The following is an 18425-nucleotide window of genomic DNA, read 5'->3' as shown; positions in this document are numbered from 1 at the left end:
TAAAAATGAACTCCAAGTGGTATGAATCCCTGGGAGAATTTCTAATGTTGTCTGGTGGGCACGAGTGTAGTATGCGAAAGAGAAAAAAAGAAAGGAAGAAACCCTCCAAGTGAACAGATCAGTGGAAGATCCAACACGAATTTCAATAATGACCTAGTGCCAAAGGTCAACCTCTTTCCTCTGGACTCTTCCGTACCAAATCTCCTCATACCCCTCACTAGGCCTACCATGAAGCATATCAGAGACCTGCGCTAACAATTTGCGCTCAGCCACCCACGTGCGCTGAAGGAGCGTTTCAGCTCGGCGTCGATCACGGAGATAATGCGCAGCCGGAGCTGGAGCTGGACTGGATTGGAAGGAACAAGGCGGAGCCTGGGCTTTTTTGGGTAGTGTCGTACGTACAGACCGAGGCTATCTATTTTTTTCTTTCTTCTATGGTCATGGAGTCTCTGGTTCTACGTACTATACGTGTAGGTGGTGGTGGAAATCGTGCAGGCGGGGGGGATGCCCATGTTATCTACCAGGAGGTACCTACATGTACAGTAGTTCCTGCAACGTATAGCAAGGACAAGAGATTCCTGTTCTTTTTTTTTTCTTTGTCTTTTTTTGTCCCCCGAAGTCTGGTCTTGTTATTCCTGGATTTTGAGATGTCTTCGACGGACTTTCATATTAGGCAGACGACTGCAGGATATTCAGTGTGTTCTTTTGGCGACCGTTTGCTATTCGCTATCTTTCAACTCGGTTGACGTGTCCCTTTCAAGGTCGACAGAATGCTGGGAGTTGGGTACTACTGACAATTGCATTGGTTAAAATGTGTCATAAAGACAGCAGAATCGTTCATCCAATCCGATGAGAAGACCGATAGGAAGTTGTCGTGCTGATTTGAAGCGATAAGTAACCTTCATTATATATGATTGGTCTGGTGCATTCAGGTGCTCAGACGAGTATCTACCACCAAAATCCAGACGAATCCCTAGTAATGTTAGCCCGAAATATAGATTATTACTGGCTTCCAATGAGCGGAACAAGGCCCATCTCTTAGTGTAGTATAGAGCTACCTATTCAATGGCACAAATGATCGTAAGACGACAGAAATTTGGAGTCCTCATGCATCCACTGAAACCTCTCAAAGCCTGGAGCTTGTCTTTTGCAGCGACCGATGTCCAGATGCCCGATTCCCTGCAGGAAGATCAATCCCCCAAGCGATTCTACAATCCCACCGAAGATGCTTCTCCCCATCCTCATCCAGCTCCGTTACATCCAGCGAAACAGGTTTTACAATATCGTGAAAAACCATATCTCCAACTCCCCCCTCGGCACTGAGCACCCAGCGGCGCGCAATCTCTCCGCTCACCGGATCATCGTCTCGCTCGGCGTCGAGCACGAGAAGGAACCCGCAGAGAATCCAAGCCACGGTGAACATGTATCGGCGTGCATCGGCCAGAAGAGCCGCGGGAGCTTGTTTTCCCCTGACAAACTTGGCACTCAGAGCAGACCAAGCCGTCTGGAGAGCTTCACGCTGAGGTCCCGTGCGAATCAATCCTAGCAGGCGCTCCGCCCAAGCCGACAAGACAACCCAATGGTCTGCCTTGAGCAGGAATCGCACCATCTCGCTGGCAAGCACATTGGTCGTTCCCTCCCAGATGGAATTGACCGACATGTTGCGCAGGATTCGAGAGATGTTGAATTCGGGCTCGTCCGCCTCGTCCATGTACCCCACGCCGCCCATGGCTTCCTGACATTCCTGGATTCCATGGATAGCCATCTTGCTCACCACCGCTTTGGCCGTGGCGGTTAGCGTGCGAAAGACCACCTCGGCTTCGTGGCCGGGACGAGGCAGGTGAGCATGCGGCCAGGGCTGAGTGTTTTTGTTCTCGATCAACCCCATGACGGCCACCGTGAAGAAGCCGAGATTCAGACCACCGCGGTGCTTCACCTCCTGATCGGCCAAGAGACGCAGATGCATGGGGATCAGCCAAAGCGGCTCACCCACCGTGGTGCGCGCCCTTGCAAAGCTCTTGGTAATGCTGATGGCACGGCGCCAGCCGGAGAGGGAGCCCACGAACGTGTGGATGCGAGTGATGTTCAAAAGAGGCGCGATAGTGACGACTCCCTGATCGACGTGTCCGACCAAATGGGCCCGCATGTCCTTCAATTCCAGCTCGGCGGTCGGAAGCTCTTTCGTACCCAGCTTATTTTTCAGACGATGGATTCGAACGCCGTTGGAGACCTGGCGTGAGACACCGTCGCTTCCTCTCACGGTTCTCCGGAGCGGAGCCAAAAACGTACTCAATTTTCCAGAGGGAGTCTTGGCCAGGAGTAGCGCCACATTGGCATCTGTCGCCGATGAGAAGAATTTGAACCCATTGATCAGATAGTCCCCATCCCCGAGGGGATCAGTCTTTGATTCCTTCGGCAGAGGTGAATAGGTCGCCCAGGTTTCGGTGTTTTGAACATCACTACCACCTGCCCGCTCCGTCATCCATTGGCCAGAGGTCCAGTGATCATCACCCTCGGAGATGAGACCTTGAAACACAGTTTGAAATGGATGCGAAGAGGGCAGATCCCTGATCTTGGAAGACAGGATAAACGCCGCACCATCGCTCATGCTGATGGGGCAGGAGTAAAGACCCGACGACGGTGAGTAGAGATAATTCCTGACTAGCATCAGCCGTGAAGCAAGCGTATAGAGCTCAACTGAATATTGACCATCGTCACATACAATGCATATTGAACCATCCTTCGATCCTTTCCAAGCGTATGATCGTACCCGGCCGAAACAACTCGACGACGAGCCCCCCATCTACCCAGCTGCTTCCACCCTTCTGTCGTGACCAGACGATCATAGTCATACCTTTTTCCCCAGACATTATGACTCTTCACATATGGCTGATTGCGTTCCGCATCGGCACTCCACTCCCGCACCTGTTCAGATATAGCCTCGGCGCCGAGCTGACTGAATTCTGCCTCCACGGAGTTGAAAGTGGCCGTCGGAAGATACCCTTTGACACCGTTAGGCTTGGCACTTGAAAATGAAGGCTATTTTGCTAGAGAAGAACCATGGACGGGCGTACATTGCAACACTCGCTTGAGACCCGTATCGGTGGAGTAAGTATTCTCCAGCGGGATGGGTTGCATGATATAGCCACTATCTACCGTAGCTGGTTTAGGTGGCGATGACGACATATTGGGCTGCTTTACGTCGGCGAGATGGGAAATACTTTCAGGAGAAAAAATTTAAATTGGGGACAAGGAAAGGTAGATTCGATTAAAAGTGGAACAGAAAAGCTGGGGTATCCTCGCTTTTTTCTTTCTTTCGATTCACGGCGCGGAGAGGGGAGATCTCAACGGCCTCGGCGCTACGAAAGTTTATGGCGATCGGCATCGACTTCATGTGGACCTCGGGCCCTCATTCTATCTTGTGAAGTTTCCCCAGGTCATATTCATCCCGTGGAATCGCCGAAAAGAAAAGAAGTGCTCAAAGAAATAAAAATGCATCGTGGGCTAAGACTATTTTAGTGCAAAGCTTTTTTGCAAGGTTGCGCAACGGTGCGTGGACAGTAACGGGTAAACAGACTAAGGAGGGGCCCGGAATCCCCGACACATTAGGGTCTTGAGGCGGCCATGCCGCAGTTTCAATAGATCACATCTCATGAAGTGTATTGTATCCTGTCTCAATCAAACTGCGCGGTCCTCGAGCATCGGAACAGATATGCCAGTAAAAAAGACCCCCCAGCTTGGACGACGTTACAAATTCGGCCTTTTGTTGGACCGTAGCAGGAATATCGTATGTGACGAAGCCGCCGTCGGGTCCAACGCACGACGCAGCACCGGCAGCTTTGTCGTAATACTCAGTCGACCCTGATCGCGGCAATTCAGAATAATCAAAGACGCCGTCTTCGCCGCCGGCACCAGTATAGCGCTGTCCGGGTCCATCACTGCCGAGGAATGATCGTCCGTAAACCGGAACGCCCAAGATGACTTTTCTGGAGGGAACACCTTGCGACAAGACATAATCAACTGCCGCGCTGCCGGAGATGGGCGAGCCGAAGAGCTGAGCTTGGTGGCCGGTTTGCGGATTCCAGGGTCCCGAAAAATCGTACGCCATGAGATTTAGCAGGTCAAGATATTTGTGAGCTGCAGCCAAATCAATGTGTTGCAGAGCCCATTGACCAGCAGGCAGACAAGAGGCCAGCACATAGCGGGGAGCTGGCAAAGCCTCGCGCAATGTGGCCAGCAGACGAACGTAATCCTGGCCCTGCTGGGGGTCTGCAGGGTGTTCCCAATCCACTAAGATTACACCGTCAGTCAGCTGAATATGAATATCTCCAGGGGTTGAGCTTCTGGCGTGCCAGAGCCACCGGTGACGAACCGTCAATGCCATCCAGTCCGAATTGCTCCACCAAGATGCGTGCGCTTTGAACGAATCTATCCAGCAGCGATCGAGATCGAGCGACAGCCGCAAAGTTTTCACTGCCTTTCCCACCACCGCCCACCGAGAGAATCACCCGCATTTGGGAATATTGTTGTTTCAACTGCACAAAAGCACGAAGACAGCCTTCTGTGCCATCGACCGGCATTTGCGTATCGGCCCATTCATCACTTAACTGAACATCATCCGATTAGAGACATTGCCATTTGCCGGGTTTCTCTCTTTTTGAGAGGTGCAACGGAGATCCCACTCACGTAGATTGTGCCATCCTCTTTGACCCTGCGAACATCTCTCACCAAGCATTGGCATCTGTCAGAAAGAGGGAAAAGACAGGACGAACGTAGAGGTACAGGATAACACCTACCAAGCAAAGGCGTAAAATACGTGAGAGATGAAGCCCAGGCGCAAGGACGACGGAGGTTGTTTTTTGTAGATTCGCCAGTTCGGATAATAGGCTGCATTGGTGTACAAAGGCACTTGATATACAGCGGGGGACTCGGCCGCGGCGGGGTCAGCGGCCTGTCGCCGTCGAAACATGCCTGAAAACATCTTTACTTTGCACACGGGTTGGAGACAGGATCCTTTCAGACCCCATGTATGTAGCTAGCCTTGTGTTGGAACTTGAGCCTCCCCTCCCCCGGAGATGTGCCAGTCGATGAAGTTATTAAAAGAAGAGAAGAGGTTTGAGAGAAATTTTTTCTTTGAAAAACAAAGGTACACACCCAGCAGCGAGAGCTCTTTACTCAGTGCGGTTTCCTAAAAAGGAATGTATCACGTGTGTTGCTACCTAAACGGCCGTGGAGCCTCCAGTGACTCGCAAGGGAGATGATGTCGGCCTTTTGAGAGAGTTGAGAACATCCACTGCGGCGTTTTACGCGTTCGATTGGTTGAGTTCAGCTCGGAGTGGACAGTATTTTTGCATACCGAAGAGGACTAGGACCCGGTGTGGGGGATCAAAAAGTATGATTGAGCGAGTTTCGATCACGGACGATCGTACACTGGTGGCTACCCAAAGGCCATGACGTGCATGGATTTTGCGGCTTTGTCCAACATGAAGGTCTCTTCTCGCCACCATTTCGACCGTTGACGTGGAGCATAGTTCGAGGCGCGATTTGAACCAGCAAAAGGAGCGCTGACACTGTCAGAGGACAAGCGGCCAAGTTGCTCCCGCACATCACCGCAGCCTGTTCCTGCCTCTTTCTGACACCCGTATGGAGCCAATCAGGTATGTGCCTAGAGCATAGTGTCAGCAGATCACAGTATGAGCCTGAAAGGGAGGTACAAAAACCATCGTACCATCGCAGTGAATCTCTGCAATCGACAATCGGATCTCAGGGGCATCGCTGCTCATCCCCGGATGACATGCGGGGAGACCAGGACTAGTCGCTGCAAGCAACCCGATTAGGTGACAACCTTTTGCGCCTCCTAGCGGGCCATGCAGGAGGACAGTTGCGCAGTTGCGCAAAGACACAGCCTTGCTGTCAGTGCCTCAAGTCCCAGATCTTTGACCCTCCCGCTGATCGGAGCGTTGGCTTGGTGTAAGCCTCGTCAGACAAGACGCTAATCGATTGAAGGTCAGCGCACCTTTGCCTGCTGATGCAAATCCATGGAGGTGGTGCACTGGTGAAGTGAACAGATGACTATCATTCCTCCATTCCTCCTGTCGCCAAAAGTACCGGCTGGCCTAGACTACATCCCTCATTCGCGCAGATTTTTCGATATTTTTGCTTATTCCTGTCGATGCCCAGATCGTCTTCCGGGTTCCGATAATTGAGCGGCCAGTGTCAAGGCAGTGCGATGCGGCTACATTCCTTAGTCTGCGCCTGCAATGATTCGAACCATCCCCACATCCACATTGTGCCGTCAAGCGTATTCGTCACATTGATAGTCCAGGCTGGGCAGTGTCGGTTGGACTCGAGCATCCATCCCAATGAAACATGCTCTCGTGGGAGGCAGAGAAAAAAGAGAGAGGGAGAGAGAGAGGCGAGATGAGAAGAGCCTCAGCCCTCCCGTTTCCGTGACTCGAGAACTGCATACCAATAATCCATACTCGGCCCTGCAGAATTCCTTCAGTGAGGCTCTCATGATCAGGGCACCGAGAGTTTGGTTGACATCAATATAGTCCTGGGGCAAGGCAAATTGTAGATAGATAGGTAGCTGTGAGACGGAGGCTTTGCAATTCGAGATGGGTTCCAAGTCATGCTGCTTCTCTTTACTTTGTGAAGATAAGTTTCTGGTATTTGGATCCCTCCTCTGACAGCCCTGAATTGTATGCATCCAATGAAAATATCCGAAGGTGCAGCCAGCTCTGGTGATTCCTGATTTATAAGGCTGCCAGGAGCTTCCCCCCGGTCCACGTCCTCCTTGCCATTTTGGCCGAGAGCCTTTGGACGTGCTCCCATGCACATACCGAATTTTCATTGCGATCACCTGTACCTCGCATACCCATCGATATTACTTTTGACACCGTCTCCGATTCTCTATTGATTGAATCCGTGTCTTTGAAACCCGGTCGGCTTGCTTCGCTGTCCCCGAAAGCTCGATTACAGACCCAGCAGCCAAGATGACCGCCGACGTGCACGGTGCGGCATCGCGAGTCCTCTCCGCAGAGCCCACACGAGACCCCAGCTACAACGAATTCTCCTTCACACCGTTCCTCCGCCGAAGCTTCGGATTTGGTCTCGCGAGCGATGTACCCGTCTGCAAAGCCTATGGCGAAGGTCACTGCCCCCTGGGGCCTGCCTGTCCCGACCGACATCCTACTCCCTCGCGAATCACCACATCCACCACCACGGCATCCGGCATGGCCCCGTCGACCACACATGGCTCGCTCGTCTGCAAGCATTTCCTCAAAGGGCTCTGCAAGAAAGGGTTGAAGTGCGAGTATCTGCACGAATACAACCTGCGGCGCATGCCCGAGTGTCAATCGTTCTCACGATCGGGGTATTGCCCCAACGGTGACGACTGCCTCTATCAACACGTTCGTGAGGAGGCTCGACTCCCCCCCTGTGAGCACTACGATCGGGGGTTCTGTGAACTGGGCCCCCTCTGCGCCAAACGCCATGTTCGTCGGACACTGTGCTTGTTCTACCTGGCGGGATTCTGCCCCGAGGGCAAAGACTGCGCCAACGCGCACCCGCGATGGACCGAGAACCTGCCGCGGCCGACGATGCGCACGGAGAAAACGGAGGAGGAACTGGAGCATGAACGCGCCTTGATCCGCGAAGAGCAAGAGCGAGAGAAGGAACGCGAGCGGGAGTGGCGGAGTGAGCGAGGCCGGGGTGGTGGTTTCATGCGTGGCCGCTATCGCGGTCGTGGAAGGGGGTAAACATGTCCAGTGGAAGTGGATTTGGGCATTTTAACAGGCGCGCCACGGTTGAGCGTTCTTGCATGGTCATGGCGAGGTTGGGCGTTTGGGTGTGGTTCATGCATCTTGTGGTCACCGTATTGTCGGTGTCGTGGCTTTTTTTTCCACTTGGTATGATTCTTATGATACCCTTGGCGGAATCGTAAGCCATGAAAATCATTCGTGTTCTCCTTTGGGAGGCTCTGCTTTGGGAGTGATGTCAAATTCCAGGACTCGAGACCCATTAGGATGATTCAATGTTTTTTCATTCATTCATTCATTAAGGAAATCTCCCAGATGGGGGCAGTTCCATTCGTGTATCAACCTGAGCCATTGAGGCGGCAACGAACGGCCAATCCATGTACCAGATGGTTGGCACACCAATGTTCCCCTGTCGATGGAACGCAGATTGGTGCCCAGTAGGACGAGGCACTGCGTAGTACGCAGTGCGTGCTAAAGTACTACAGGTAGCAGGGCACTAAGTGCTCAGTGGGTACCGAAGCCGAGGCCAGCCAAAGGAAATCCCGTCCCAAATCCAATCATCAGTGGTAGATGGAAAAGATGCTTGCTCCCAACAATAATATGAGATGGATTCTTACCACGCGTCGACTATCAACAGTCCACGAGGCTGGAAACCCACATTGTGTATGCCTGAGGCATCTACAAGAAAGACCGCGTCCATCATCGATGGGAGGCCCAGCTTCAAAGTCGATGACATCATCAGTAGGCTGACTGGCGCGACGCAAAGTTTTGTCAGCACATTCCAGTCGACTCAACTGCACCCAGACCACGGTGGTCCTCATGAGAGCGGCTATCAGGCTGGCCATCCAAGAGCTTCCAGGACCATCCAAAAATCTTGTTCAGCTTTAACTAAGCTTAATAATGTTCAACGCCCCTCCCCTGTACGTGGTCTAGGAAGTGGCATCAGCAACGGGACCTGAGTTCAGTTGAGTCTCCCGAACTCAGTAGAGGTTAGTCGACGGAGGTAATTGGGATTCCGTCACCAGTCGTGGGACTGCGAGCGGGGGCCGTCCCGAAGATGGGGCAGGGCCAGTCGGGTACATGATACATTTGTCAGAGATCGGTCAGACTCAACTAACCCTTCCTCATATCCGTAGATCCCCTCGTGGATCCAGATAGTCCAATCACCTGCTCGCTTTGCTCCATCATTCCTCTCGCGGAATTAATCTCTGCGGGAAGGGTTCTGGACAGCTAGAGCCCACATTGCACTTGGGAACCCGCAATTGCTTCGAATTGCGCTGCTGCTACGGTATTTTCCTGGTGCCACGGAGTGTGGTATGCTAAGATTGACTAAGCCAACTCTGCCGTGGGGTCGCCAGCACCGCATAATGTGAAGCAGAACCGCCAGTCCTGAACCGTCCTGCTTGCTGGGTGGAGTCTTGAAAACGAAGTAGGCCGATAAGAGGAAAGACCAAAAGACCCGGTAGACGAAGCAGTGTAATTGCCAGCTGGAGCCCTCTATATAACCGCCAAAATCCCCGCCCGTGGTCTCTTCTCCTTCTTTTTCAACCCTCTCTGATTCTTCACACTCACCGACATCCTTTTGTCCATCTCCACCTAAACACATTCACCATGGCGCCCAAGGTTGCAATTGTCTTCGTACGTATCATGGATCTGTTGCCCTGTGAGCAGGATCATGCCGAGTAACTAACACCGTGGACCGCACCGTCTAGTACTCGATGTACGGCCACATCCAGAAGTTGGCCGAGGCCGAGAAGAAGGGTGTGGAGGCTGCTGGTGGTGAAGCCACCATCTTCCAGTACGGTGACCCTGAAACTTTCTTGACTCCCCTTGCTTGTGTATGTCGCATTCGTTCCTAACCCTCGACCCCCCACCAAACAGAATTGCCGAGACTCTCCCCGAGGAGGTTCTCACCAAGATGCACGCCCCTCCCAAGTCCAGCTACCCCATTGCTGAGCCCACGGACCTGCTCGAGTTCGATGCTATCCTCTTCGGTATCCCCACCCGTTATGGTAACTTCCCCGCCCAGTGGAAGACCTTCTGGGACAAGTCCGGCGGCATCTGGGCCAGCGGTGGCTACGCTGGAAAGTACGCTGGTACCTTCGTCTCCACCGGTACCCCCGGTGGTGGCCAGGAGTCCACCGTCATGTCCTGCATGAGCACCTTCGTTCACCACGGCTTTGTCTACGTTCCTCTGGGCTACAAGACCACCTTCCCCATGCTCACCAACCTCGAGGAGGTCCACGGTGGCAGCCCCTGGGGTGCCGGTACCTTCGCTGTAAGTTGCAATCTCAGATGAGACGTCGCTGGTTTGATGGCGAGCCAGTGGAAGCTGACAATGATCAACTTAGGGTGCCGACGGTTCCCGCCAGCCTAGCGCTCTCGAGCTCCAGATCGCTGAGGCTCAGGGCAAGTCTTTCTACGAGACCGTTGCCAAGGTCAACTGACTGCATGGCAGCGCCGAGTCGAAGCCCGAGACTCCGGCCCCCAATGCCGGTGAAGCTGCACAGGCTCAGTCCTCTCAGCAGCCCACCCAGCAGCAAAAGGGTAACCAGCAAGCTGCACAGGATAAGGACAACGAAGGAGGCCCATGCGGTCTGCCCAAGAAGTGTGCCATCATGTAAATGATCGGCTCTTGGCTTTCTCTTTCGTTTCTGCCCTGATTCTCCGTGTTCGTTTTGCTGGCGGCGTTCTTGGAGGCGTTTCGACATTTTTCATGATGATATGGATATATACACACTATTCCCCTCTCAAGGAGAAATCCGCCAGAGAGACGTAATAATTATACTGAGTGAAATCTCTCTACTGCAAGTGCTGCGGCCATCCACATCTGTCCAACGTAGCTATGTTATTTTGTAAGAGCTGGTTTGCCTTCCTTTTTCCTGCGTTCAGAATGGAATTGGGATCAGAGATTCGAGTCACTCTAAAGGTCAATGCATCTGATGTGACGTGGAATAGCGTCTCCTCATCTCTCGTGCAATAATGGTTCACAATGAATGTCTTGTCTTCCACCGCTCTTCTCCTGTCCCACCATCCACGCAGGCTGATAAAGCTTCACCGCCCTCAGACGGCACCGCAATCTGCGGAGTGCCACCGCCTTCATCCTGTTCCAGTGACGTGACCCGTCGGAGCTCTGAATAACATACCGATCAGCATTCACTTTCACCTTCATCAAATCATGCTTTGCACCTCAACCTAACATCTGCTGGAGAGATTGCTTCTTCATTCAACTCATTCTCACATCGCAAATTCCCCCAGTCTCTCTCTACCATGGCATCTCGTCCCATTCTCCTGCGGTTCGAAAGCAGAAACGGCCAATTTCGTCTTACGGTCAACCCAGCAGATCAGTTTCCATCTCTCCAAGCAAAGGTGAGACGCACCCTGGCCTAGAAAATATGTGTTTCATGGGGCTTGGCTGACATCTTCCGACTGGGTAGATTGCCGAAAACCTTCCATCAGATGTTGACCCCTCATCCATAATTCTGTCCAATAAGCCTATTGGCACCGGCGGCGAGGAGCGAGAATTGGAAGCATTAGGTGGAGTGGCTATTGCGCAGGTTGGCCTCAAGTGAGTTTGGTTCCCACCACTTCCGTTTCAAATAAAATCCCTAGGTGTATCTGGCTGACATGCTGACTCTTCTAGTCATGGAGACAAGCTCTTCATCGGTTATCGGGAGAAGGCCAGCCAACAAAATGGCACCACAAATGGAACCTCGTCAGCACCCTCCGAACGTCGCTTGAATGGGGCCCCCGCCCCTCCAACTCAGACCGTGCCAATCTACGCTCAGCCAACGTCACCTACTCTCAATGTTTCGAATCCATGGGATGTGGTGCGACAGTCCCCGCTCGACGATCGTCTTGATAAAAAGGATGGCAAGATCAAGCGGGACAAGGACCAACGAATGTGCAAGCATGGGCCTCGCGGGATGTGCGACTATTGTATGCCACTCGAGCCATACGATGCCAAGTATCTCTCCGAGAAGAAGATCAAGCACCTCTCCTTCCACTCCTACCTTCGGAAAATCAATGCTGCGACGAATAAGCCCGAAATGAAAGCGTCCTTCATGCCACCCCTGAATGAGCCATACTATCGAGTCCAAAAAGATTGTCCTTCGGGGCATCCCGCATGGCCGGAAGGCATCTGTACCAAGTGCCAGCCTAGCGCCATCAGTCTGCAGCCTCAAGAATTTCGTATGGTTGACCATGTGGAGTTTTCGTCACCCGACTTGATCAATTCTTTACTCGACTTCTGGAGACGATCGGGCGCGCAAAGATTGGGATTTCTGTATGGAACATACGAGGAGTACACTGAGGTGCCCTTGGGAGTCAAGGCGGTCGTTCAGGCCATTTACGAGCCCCCACAGAACGGCGAAATTGACGGAGTGACGCTCCGCGAGTGGCATAATGAGAAGGAGGTAGACGACGTTGCCCATCTCTGTGGCCTGCAAAAGGTGGGGGTGATCTTTACCGACCTCCTCGATGCTGGCCAGGGCGACGGTTCTGTGGTTTGCAAGCGACACATCGACTCATACTACCTGTCATCTCTCGAAGTTGTCTTCGCGGCACGCCTCCAGTCGCAATACCCCAAGGCCACAAAGTGGAGCCGCAGTGGACGGTTTGGATCTGACTTTGTCACATGCGTACTCAGTGGCGATGAGACCGGTGCCATTGCCGTCAGCGCATACCAGGCAACGGTCTCGGCAGCCGAGATGGTTCGAGCAAACATCATTGAACCGTCGGCTGAGCCGTCTGTGATGCTGGTCCAGTCCGAGGACGACGACGGCGCGGGTAGCAAAACAAGATACATTCCTGAGGTCTTCTACCGCCGAATTAACGAATACGGTGTGAGCGTTCAGGAAAATGCCAAACCCAGCTTTCCCGTGGACTACCTCCTGGTCACACTGACACACGGATTCCCCACCGAGTCGAGCCCGCTGTTCACGCACAGCACATTCCCAATTGAGAACCGCGAGATCATCGGCGAAAGCCAAGAATTGCGACATGTGGCCAAACAGCTCATGTCACATGGTGACTCGGACAAAGCCACGCAGGGCGTTTCGGATTTCCACCTCCTGTGTTTCTTGCATGGTCTATCGACGTTCAACAAGGTGAGTATACCGTCGAAGCAGGCGTCCCAAAATAAAGATACGTTCATAGATCACTCACCCAATCCTCCACCCTCTAGGACGAAGAATCCTTGCTCGGCCGAGTCGCAACGACTCACGACTCCACGGATGGACTGCAGCTGCTGAATACCTCGGGTTGGGCAACGTTGATGACAATCCTTGAGGAGAGTGGTGAGCGCCCCCCTAAGCGCCCCTGGCCTACCACGGCCGAGGCCTCATCCCGTCCGGCCCCCCATCCTGGTAAACGGCGGGTGCATTCGCCCGCCGTGCATCCACCCCCATCCGTCTCTCCCAAATCCGACGGTGAACAACTTGCTAAGAGGTTCAAGGGAACTAGGTTAGAGTGATGGACTTGTTTCCTTCCTTTGTTTCTCCCCTCTCCATTTCTCAGACGCCCGATGGATGGATCTCGATCCCCTTGGCCCCAAGTGCCCAAACGCGATGTATGCACTTTCGCTGCCTGTCGGCTCTCCGTTCTCCTTGGTAGCTGTCGTCTTGGCGACGAGTGGGAATGGGATGGCGGGGTCGGGGGAAGAGAGAGAGGGAGGGAGAAACGGATATCTAGACTCTCGGTGTTCTCTCTGGCGTTCGGCAGTAGATCTGGGTCGTCCCTCGCGAGTCGTATCTTTCAGACTCTCGCGCATCTTTCAGGCGTGCTTTGGTGAAGACTGAGGTAGTGGTAAGATTTTTATGATGCATCAATGAGACATGGATTAAATCAATTTATTGCACATATTAAACTCGATTAAGTACAGGAAGATGCTCACACCCAGCCACACCTGCTGTTTCGTAAAAGCTCTTACACGCCGCATGAATCAAGATCCAAGATAGCTTCCCAACTGTCCTTCAAGATGCAAGTTATCGATCCTCTGTCGGCGTGTATATTGAGATCGAAGAGTCGTAAAGAGAAAATTCCGAGGGTATTGGCGGCTTGGCGCACGTGCTTGACAACACATACACACACACATACACAAAACACAAATGAAGAATCCAGGTATCGTGACAGTAAACGGTTGAGTGGAGACTCCCAGAGATCAAAGAGAAAAGAAAAAGATTAGTTTAGACTCTGGGCTTGCGACTGGCGTGAACGATCTGCTTGAGCCTCTTCTGAAGGACCTGTCGGCCCTCCCCGTCGGTCCAGATTTCATGGGGCGCGTCATGAACCACATCCCACGCCAACAGCTTGTCCGTGATATGGGAAAGGTCCTCCTGTTTCTTGGCCCAGTCGGCATCCGCGCGCATCTTCTTCCCGGAGCTGACCACCACGAGGGGTGTCTCACCCATTTGGATGTGACGAGCAGATTTGACTTCTGCCGAGGTCATGGTGAGAGCGACCAGGTTTTCTTGAAGCTTGGCCTTGATAAACTTGCCGGTTTGATAGGCTGCGCCGCCCATGACTCGGTCTTCGCGAGTACGACCTTTGAAAAGTGCGCCGGCAAGACGGTCCAAGCCCAAGGGGGACAGGATACCGCGGAGCCAAAGCAGGAAGCCTCGTTTTGGCTGTCCGATCTCCGAGAGGTACGACTCGTGGAGCGGGTCGATGAGAAAGATGCCACTGACTTCCAGGAGGTGCCGGCTGGCGAACAGGCGTGAATACAAGCTGCCAACACCGGCGGAAACAACCACCCAGGGGCCCTGTTCATTTGCGAGGGCCAAAGCCTCAGAGAGAACATCGGCAGACATGCCTGCGGAGTGGGGGGACGGGGCATTGTCGGACCATCCGAACCCTGGGCGATCCCAGTAGCAGTACCGGCTGATGTCTCCATACTGATAGACGTCGTCGATGAAAGGTTGCAGATCATGCTCCACGGGGCCGTAGTCACCCTCAAGGAGGATTGTAGGTTCATTCGGGTTCTCGGTACGATTACCCACGCAGACGAGATGGACCTGGTATGTGTCTCCGTGAACCGAATAGCGAGTTCCAATAGGTTTCAAGGTGGCGTCCCGAGCACGCAGAATCAAAGTGGCTGTGAATAGGAGAGTCGCCAGCGCCATCACCACCAGAATAATCAGCTCCAGCAGAACGGCAATCCACTCTCGCAGTGATCGGCGAGTTTCTTCACGTCCCGTCAGACGCTCTTCCTCCTCTCTCTTGCCCCAGGCCACCACTCGGTTTTGGAACACCTGATGCATGGAAATAAGCACTGCCCACACGACAGATGCAATGCCGACCCATCCTTCCTCCAATCGGATCTCACCCACTCCCACGATGATTCCCATGTCAATGAGGAGGAGGATTGTGAGTATGATACCACATATCGACATAGGCTTTGACGGGACGACGAAGAAGAGCAGGCCCAGTGCGAGTTGACCAGTGGTGAGAGTGATGTAGGCAAATGCAAAGAACCCAGAGCCCCGCGAGTGTATCAAAGGAGGGCTGACGAAGATGGACACGAGGAGGAAAGTCCACCACACGAAGCTCACCGCCAGTGCCAGGAGCGACAGGGCTCGGAATGCGCGAACACTCCATAGATTATATGGAGAGACCTGGACTTTGTTATTATGCGAAATGGTAAAGAAGGCCCTTGCACCCTGCTCTGCACTTACAGCTGGATCATCCGGGCTCAGATACCCGGGGTCATTTGTCGGTTGGATCAATCGAGTGCGCTCTGTAGGCTCTTCATGTTGTTGGACCCGAGCATTTCCCGATCCTTCATCCTGAGAATGAATCTCGGAATCATTCTGCCTTTTCGTGAACAAGGAAACCATTTTGAATGATCAAGTCTCCAATCTACCCACGCTCTGCAAAGCGGTGGAAATATGCGATGCACCAGGCGGGCGGGACCGGGGGATAGCAATTAAAAGCACTAGTGGTGGCACCCAGCAAGATGGATCAAGAAGAAGATCATCGATTGTGTGTGGCTTTGACGATCAGATCCGGTTTATCAGGTTTCTGATAAGATCGAGCAAGTCGAAAGTCTGTCTTTACGCGGGGGGGCGGAGGTTAAAGAACGGTGACGTCACCATGCAGTACTTCCTGAAAAGCTGCCGGGGCTGCGGATTCACATGATCGTAATGTACAGTCGATCATCCGTGGGAATGAGCGATAGTTAGTGTCAGTCCATCTTCCATGTGCCACTGCTCCTACTTGAACTACTGCACGACTACGTAGTTCGTGCTAGTACAGTGCCCACCATTTATTTGTTCAAGTGGGGACTTATGCTAGCCCTTGTGGTCCTAGACGGCTTGGTATAGGAGGGGTATTAAATAACGCCTAATTCGGAAGTAAACGAAATTAGAGTAGATATGAGGCAAGATATCCTTGTATGCACCATAGACACTAGAATCAGCACGCGCTCCTGTAAATTCGCTTAGGCCTGAGCTAGATGGCTATTGGCTGCACGGCCTATAGCGCGGTGCTCTAGATGATCCAACCTACTGATATACAAAATGGTAATTTTGGGGGGAGGGTAAGATAACCTACCTACCTTGTGTGACGTGCGGCCAAATCATTTACAAGAAACCTACGAATGGAAGAGGCATGTGGTGCAACTGAGTACCGTGAAACTGGGAAACCAAGAGAGAGGGGGAAAAGGAAAGGAAGAAATGCCTGTTATTGAGATGGTATAGAAAGACGTGTTGGCGTTTGATATTGGCGTATTCCATTTGGTATGTGTTGGACGTATTGCCGTATCGGATGACGAGGCTTCTCTTCATACTGGACGAGCGATCTATTCGTCATTATTCCTGAGCGTTCCTAAGCAAATCAAGTGCGTCCTCTGCAGTCAAGCGACTAGACGGTAAGAATCGCATCAATCCTTGAATCACATGAAGTAGACGTTCAAGTGTTGGATTAGGCACCAACCCAGCAAACTTCCGTTTAAGCTTCGACGTTCCGTAATCTTTGGGCAGAATTAGCAACAGGTTTATTTATTTACCTTCTTCTAGCTCCAGATCATGACTAGACCTCATCAACATCGATATCTACCTAGCCTCCTACTCGGCCGGTAACCTCTCTACAAAGCCGATCATTTGGAAAATAAGGACTTCGTCCTCGCCAAGATACCAGAATGGCCATGTCGTGAATAAGAATGAATAGATCTACATGAATTGAAATCTCCGTGAGTATGTCTGCTTCAACATTAAGGAAAGATAGATTAACGTACCATGCAACCTGTACGCCATAAGTCGACCCGATAATCAAAAGTATCCGTGAAAATCGTCTCTGGTACCCTCAATGAGCCTGGCTGGGCTAACTTTGTAGGTTCCTGTCCTTGAAAGAAGCCCTCCCTAAAATCGAAGAGTCTGATATCTTCGTCGTCCTCGTCTATCTAGCTATCCTATTCTGCTGCTTTGACTAGTTGGGATGGTAATCCATTTCCTAAAGGCGTCCCGTTAACCTGAGTTAGCGTCTCAACTTCCGGGAATCCGAGAATATCAAAAAGCTGCTCCTCGGTTTCTTTCCACAAATGAGTGCAACTAAATGCGATATTTCGGCTACTAATGTCTAATGAGAAGTAAGTATAATAGAGCCGACCCGCGTATGTATATGGAGGGGAAAGCGACCTCACCTCTATGGCTAATGCCGGCACTGTGAATAAATTTGACGGCTTTTAAAAGCTGCGTAGATATTCTGAGTACAGTTTCCGAGCAGAGCTTGTCGTGGCTCTTATGGTAGTCTGCGAGGACCTTATCAACTGAAGGGCTAAGTAATTTAAATATAAGACATTGGTGGACTCCGTTGGGGCCTTTGTAGGTGAAGGCATCAAGCAGTTGAACCACATAATTTAAAGAAAGCTCTCCTTGAGAACGCCTTTCTAGATGTTTCAGAATTGGCAGCTCTCGCGATACCGACGAATTCGCGGTCATAATTTTTAACGAGACCTATTGATTGCGACTGGCCTGAGGTTAGCTACGAATAAGCAAAGTCAGCTCGAGATAAACTGACTCTCTGTCCTTCACAAGCTATACTGTGGAAAAACTACCCTATCCTAATTTGTGATGTATCTTGTAACGATCGTCTTTAAAAGTATTTCCAAGGCTAACTGGATGATATCCACCGGGCTTATATCTTGATAATGACTCCTGTGTGTAAAGAAGGTTGCTTTGGCAAAATATAGATAGATCTATTTTGGAATCAAGGTCGACGGGGGCAGGGTGGCGCTTGGGAAGGAGGTGAGCGTCGCAATCAAAAAAGCCGTGATGCGTTGGAGATACTAATTTAGTATTGCCTGCGGCCCCAACCGGCGATGACTAATCCGACCAACATTCAGAACTTTCCGAGTCACTTGTGGCGCAGTCATCTATGATCTCGCGCCCCTCAAGATAACATTATTATTTCCTCGACATACAAAATTTGAGGAAACTTAATCACCTTCTCTTTCTATTGCATACTCCCAGATTTAGCTCTGAATGGAGTCAATGGACGAATGACACACTCGCATCGGTACGCTGAGCGAAAATGCCAAGCCAGGCGTTCGTTACCCCAAAGCTTTGACCATTTCGCCACCGGAGAGCTCCAGCCCCGAGATCCGCTCCACTCGCCGGGCGGTACTTTAACCGCATCATGGGGACCGTGTCATCATGGAGAACAATAATA

General features: G+C 52.0%; 6 protein-coding genes across 6 annotated transcripts; 3 read left to right on the top strand and 3 right to left on the bottom strand.

Moving 5' to 3' along the window:
* Nucleotides 1-1126: 1126 nt before the first annotated feature.
* Nucleotides 1127-3186, bottom strand: POX_e07082 (uncharacterized protein; the record flags this gene model as incomplete). Its single annotated transcript, XM_050115892.1, has 3 exons — nt 1127-2657; nt 2723-3002; nt 3075-3186. 3 exons carry the CDS (start codon nt 3184-3186, stop codon nt 1127-1129), a joined length of 1923 nt encoding a protein of 640 aa, XP_049968352.1.
* A 457-nt stretch (nt 3187-3643) lies between these two features.
* POX_e07081 (Endochitinase B) lies at nt 3644-4981 on the bottom strand (the record flags this gene model as incomplete). The annotated part of the gene is made up of 4 exons (XM_050115891.1): nt 3644-4290; nt 4373-4607; nt 4687-4711; nt 4797-4981. 4 exons carry the CDS (start codon nt 4979-4981, stop codon nt 3644-3646), a joined length of 1092 nt encoding a protein of 363 aa, XP_049968351.1.
* A 2014-nt stretch (nt 4982-6995) lies between these two features.
* Nucleotides 6996-7760, top strand: POX_e07080 (mRNA 3'-end-processing protein yth1; the record flags this gene model as incomplete). Its single annotated transcript, XM_050115890.1, has 1 exon — nt 6996-7760. The coding sequence occupies one exon, from the start codon at nt 6996-6998 to the stop codon at nt 7758-7760; it is 765 nt and encodes a 254-aa protein (XP_049968350.1).
* A 1611-nt stretch (nt 7761-9371) lies between these two features.
* Nucleotides 9372-10384, top strand: POX_e07079 (Minor allergen Alt a 7; the record flags this gene model as incomplete). The annotated part of the gene is made up of 5 exons (XM_050115889.1): nt 9372-9398; nt 9473-9558; nt 9642-10038; nt 10112-10173; nt 10219-10384. The coding sequence occupies 5 exons, from the start codon at nt 9372-9374 to the stop codon at nt 10382-10384; spliced, it is 738 nt and encodes a 245-aa protein (XP_049968349.1).
* Nucleotides 10385-11030: 646 nt separating this feature from the next.
* POX_e07078 (Nuclear protein localization protein 4) lies at nt 11031-13233 on the top strand (the record flags this gene model as incomplete). Its single annotated transcript, XM_050115888.1, has 4 exons — nt 11031-11129; nt 11198-11328; nt 11404-12868; nt 12946-13233. 4 exons carry the CDS (start codon nt 11031-11033, stop codon nt 13231-13233), a joined length of 1983 nt encoding a protein of 660 aa, XP_049968348.1.
* Nucleotides 13234-13945: 712 nt separating this feature from the next.
* On the bottom strand, nt 13946-15595 carry POX_e07077 (uncharacterized protein; the record flags this gene model as incomplete). The annotated part of the gene is made up of 1 exon (XM_050115887.1): nt 13946-15595. The coding sequence occupies one exon, from the start codon at nt 15593-15595 to the stop codon at nt 13946-13948; it is 1650 nt and encodes a 549-aa protein (XP_049968347.1).
* Nucleotides 15596-18425: the final 2830 nt, after the last annotated feature.

This window comes from Penicillium oxalicum, chromosome V (assembly GCF_001723175.1).
Source record: "Penicillium oxalicum strain HP7-1 chromosome V, whole genome shotgun sequence".
Lineage (NCBI taxonomy): Eukaryota > Fungi > Ascomycota > Eurotiomycetes > Eurotiales > Aspergillaceae > Penicillium > Penicillium oxalicum.
Note: the sequence above shows the minus strand (reverse complement) of the source record. Positions and strands in the feature narration are given on the sequence as shown.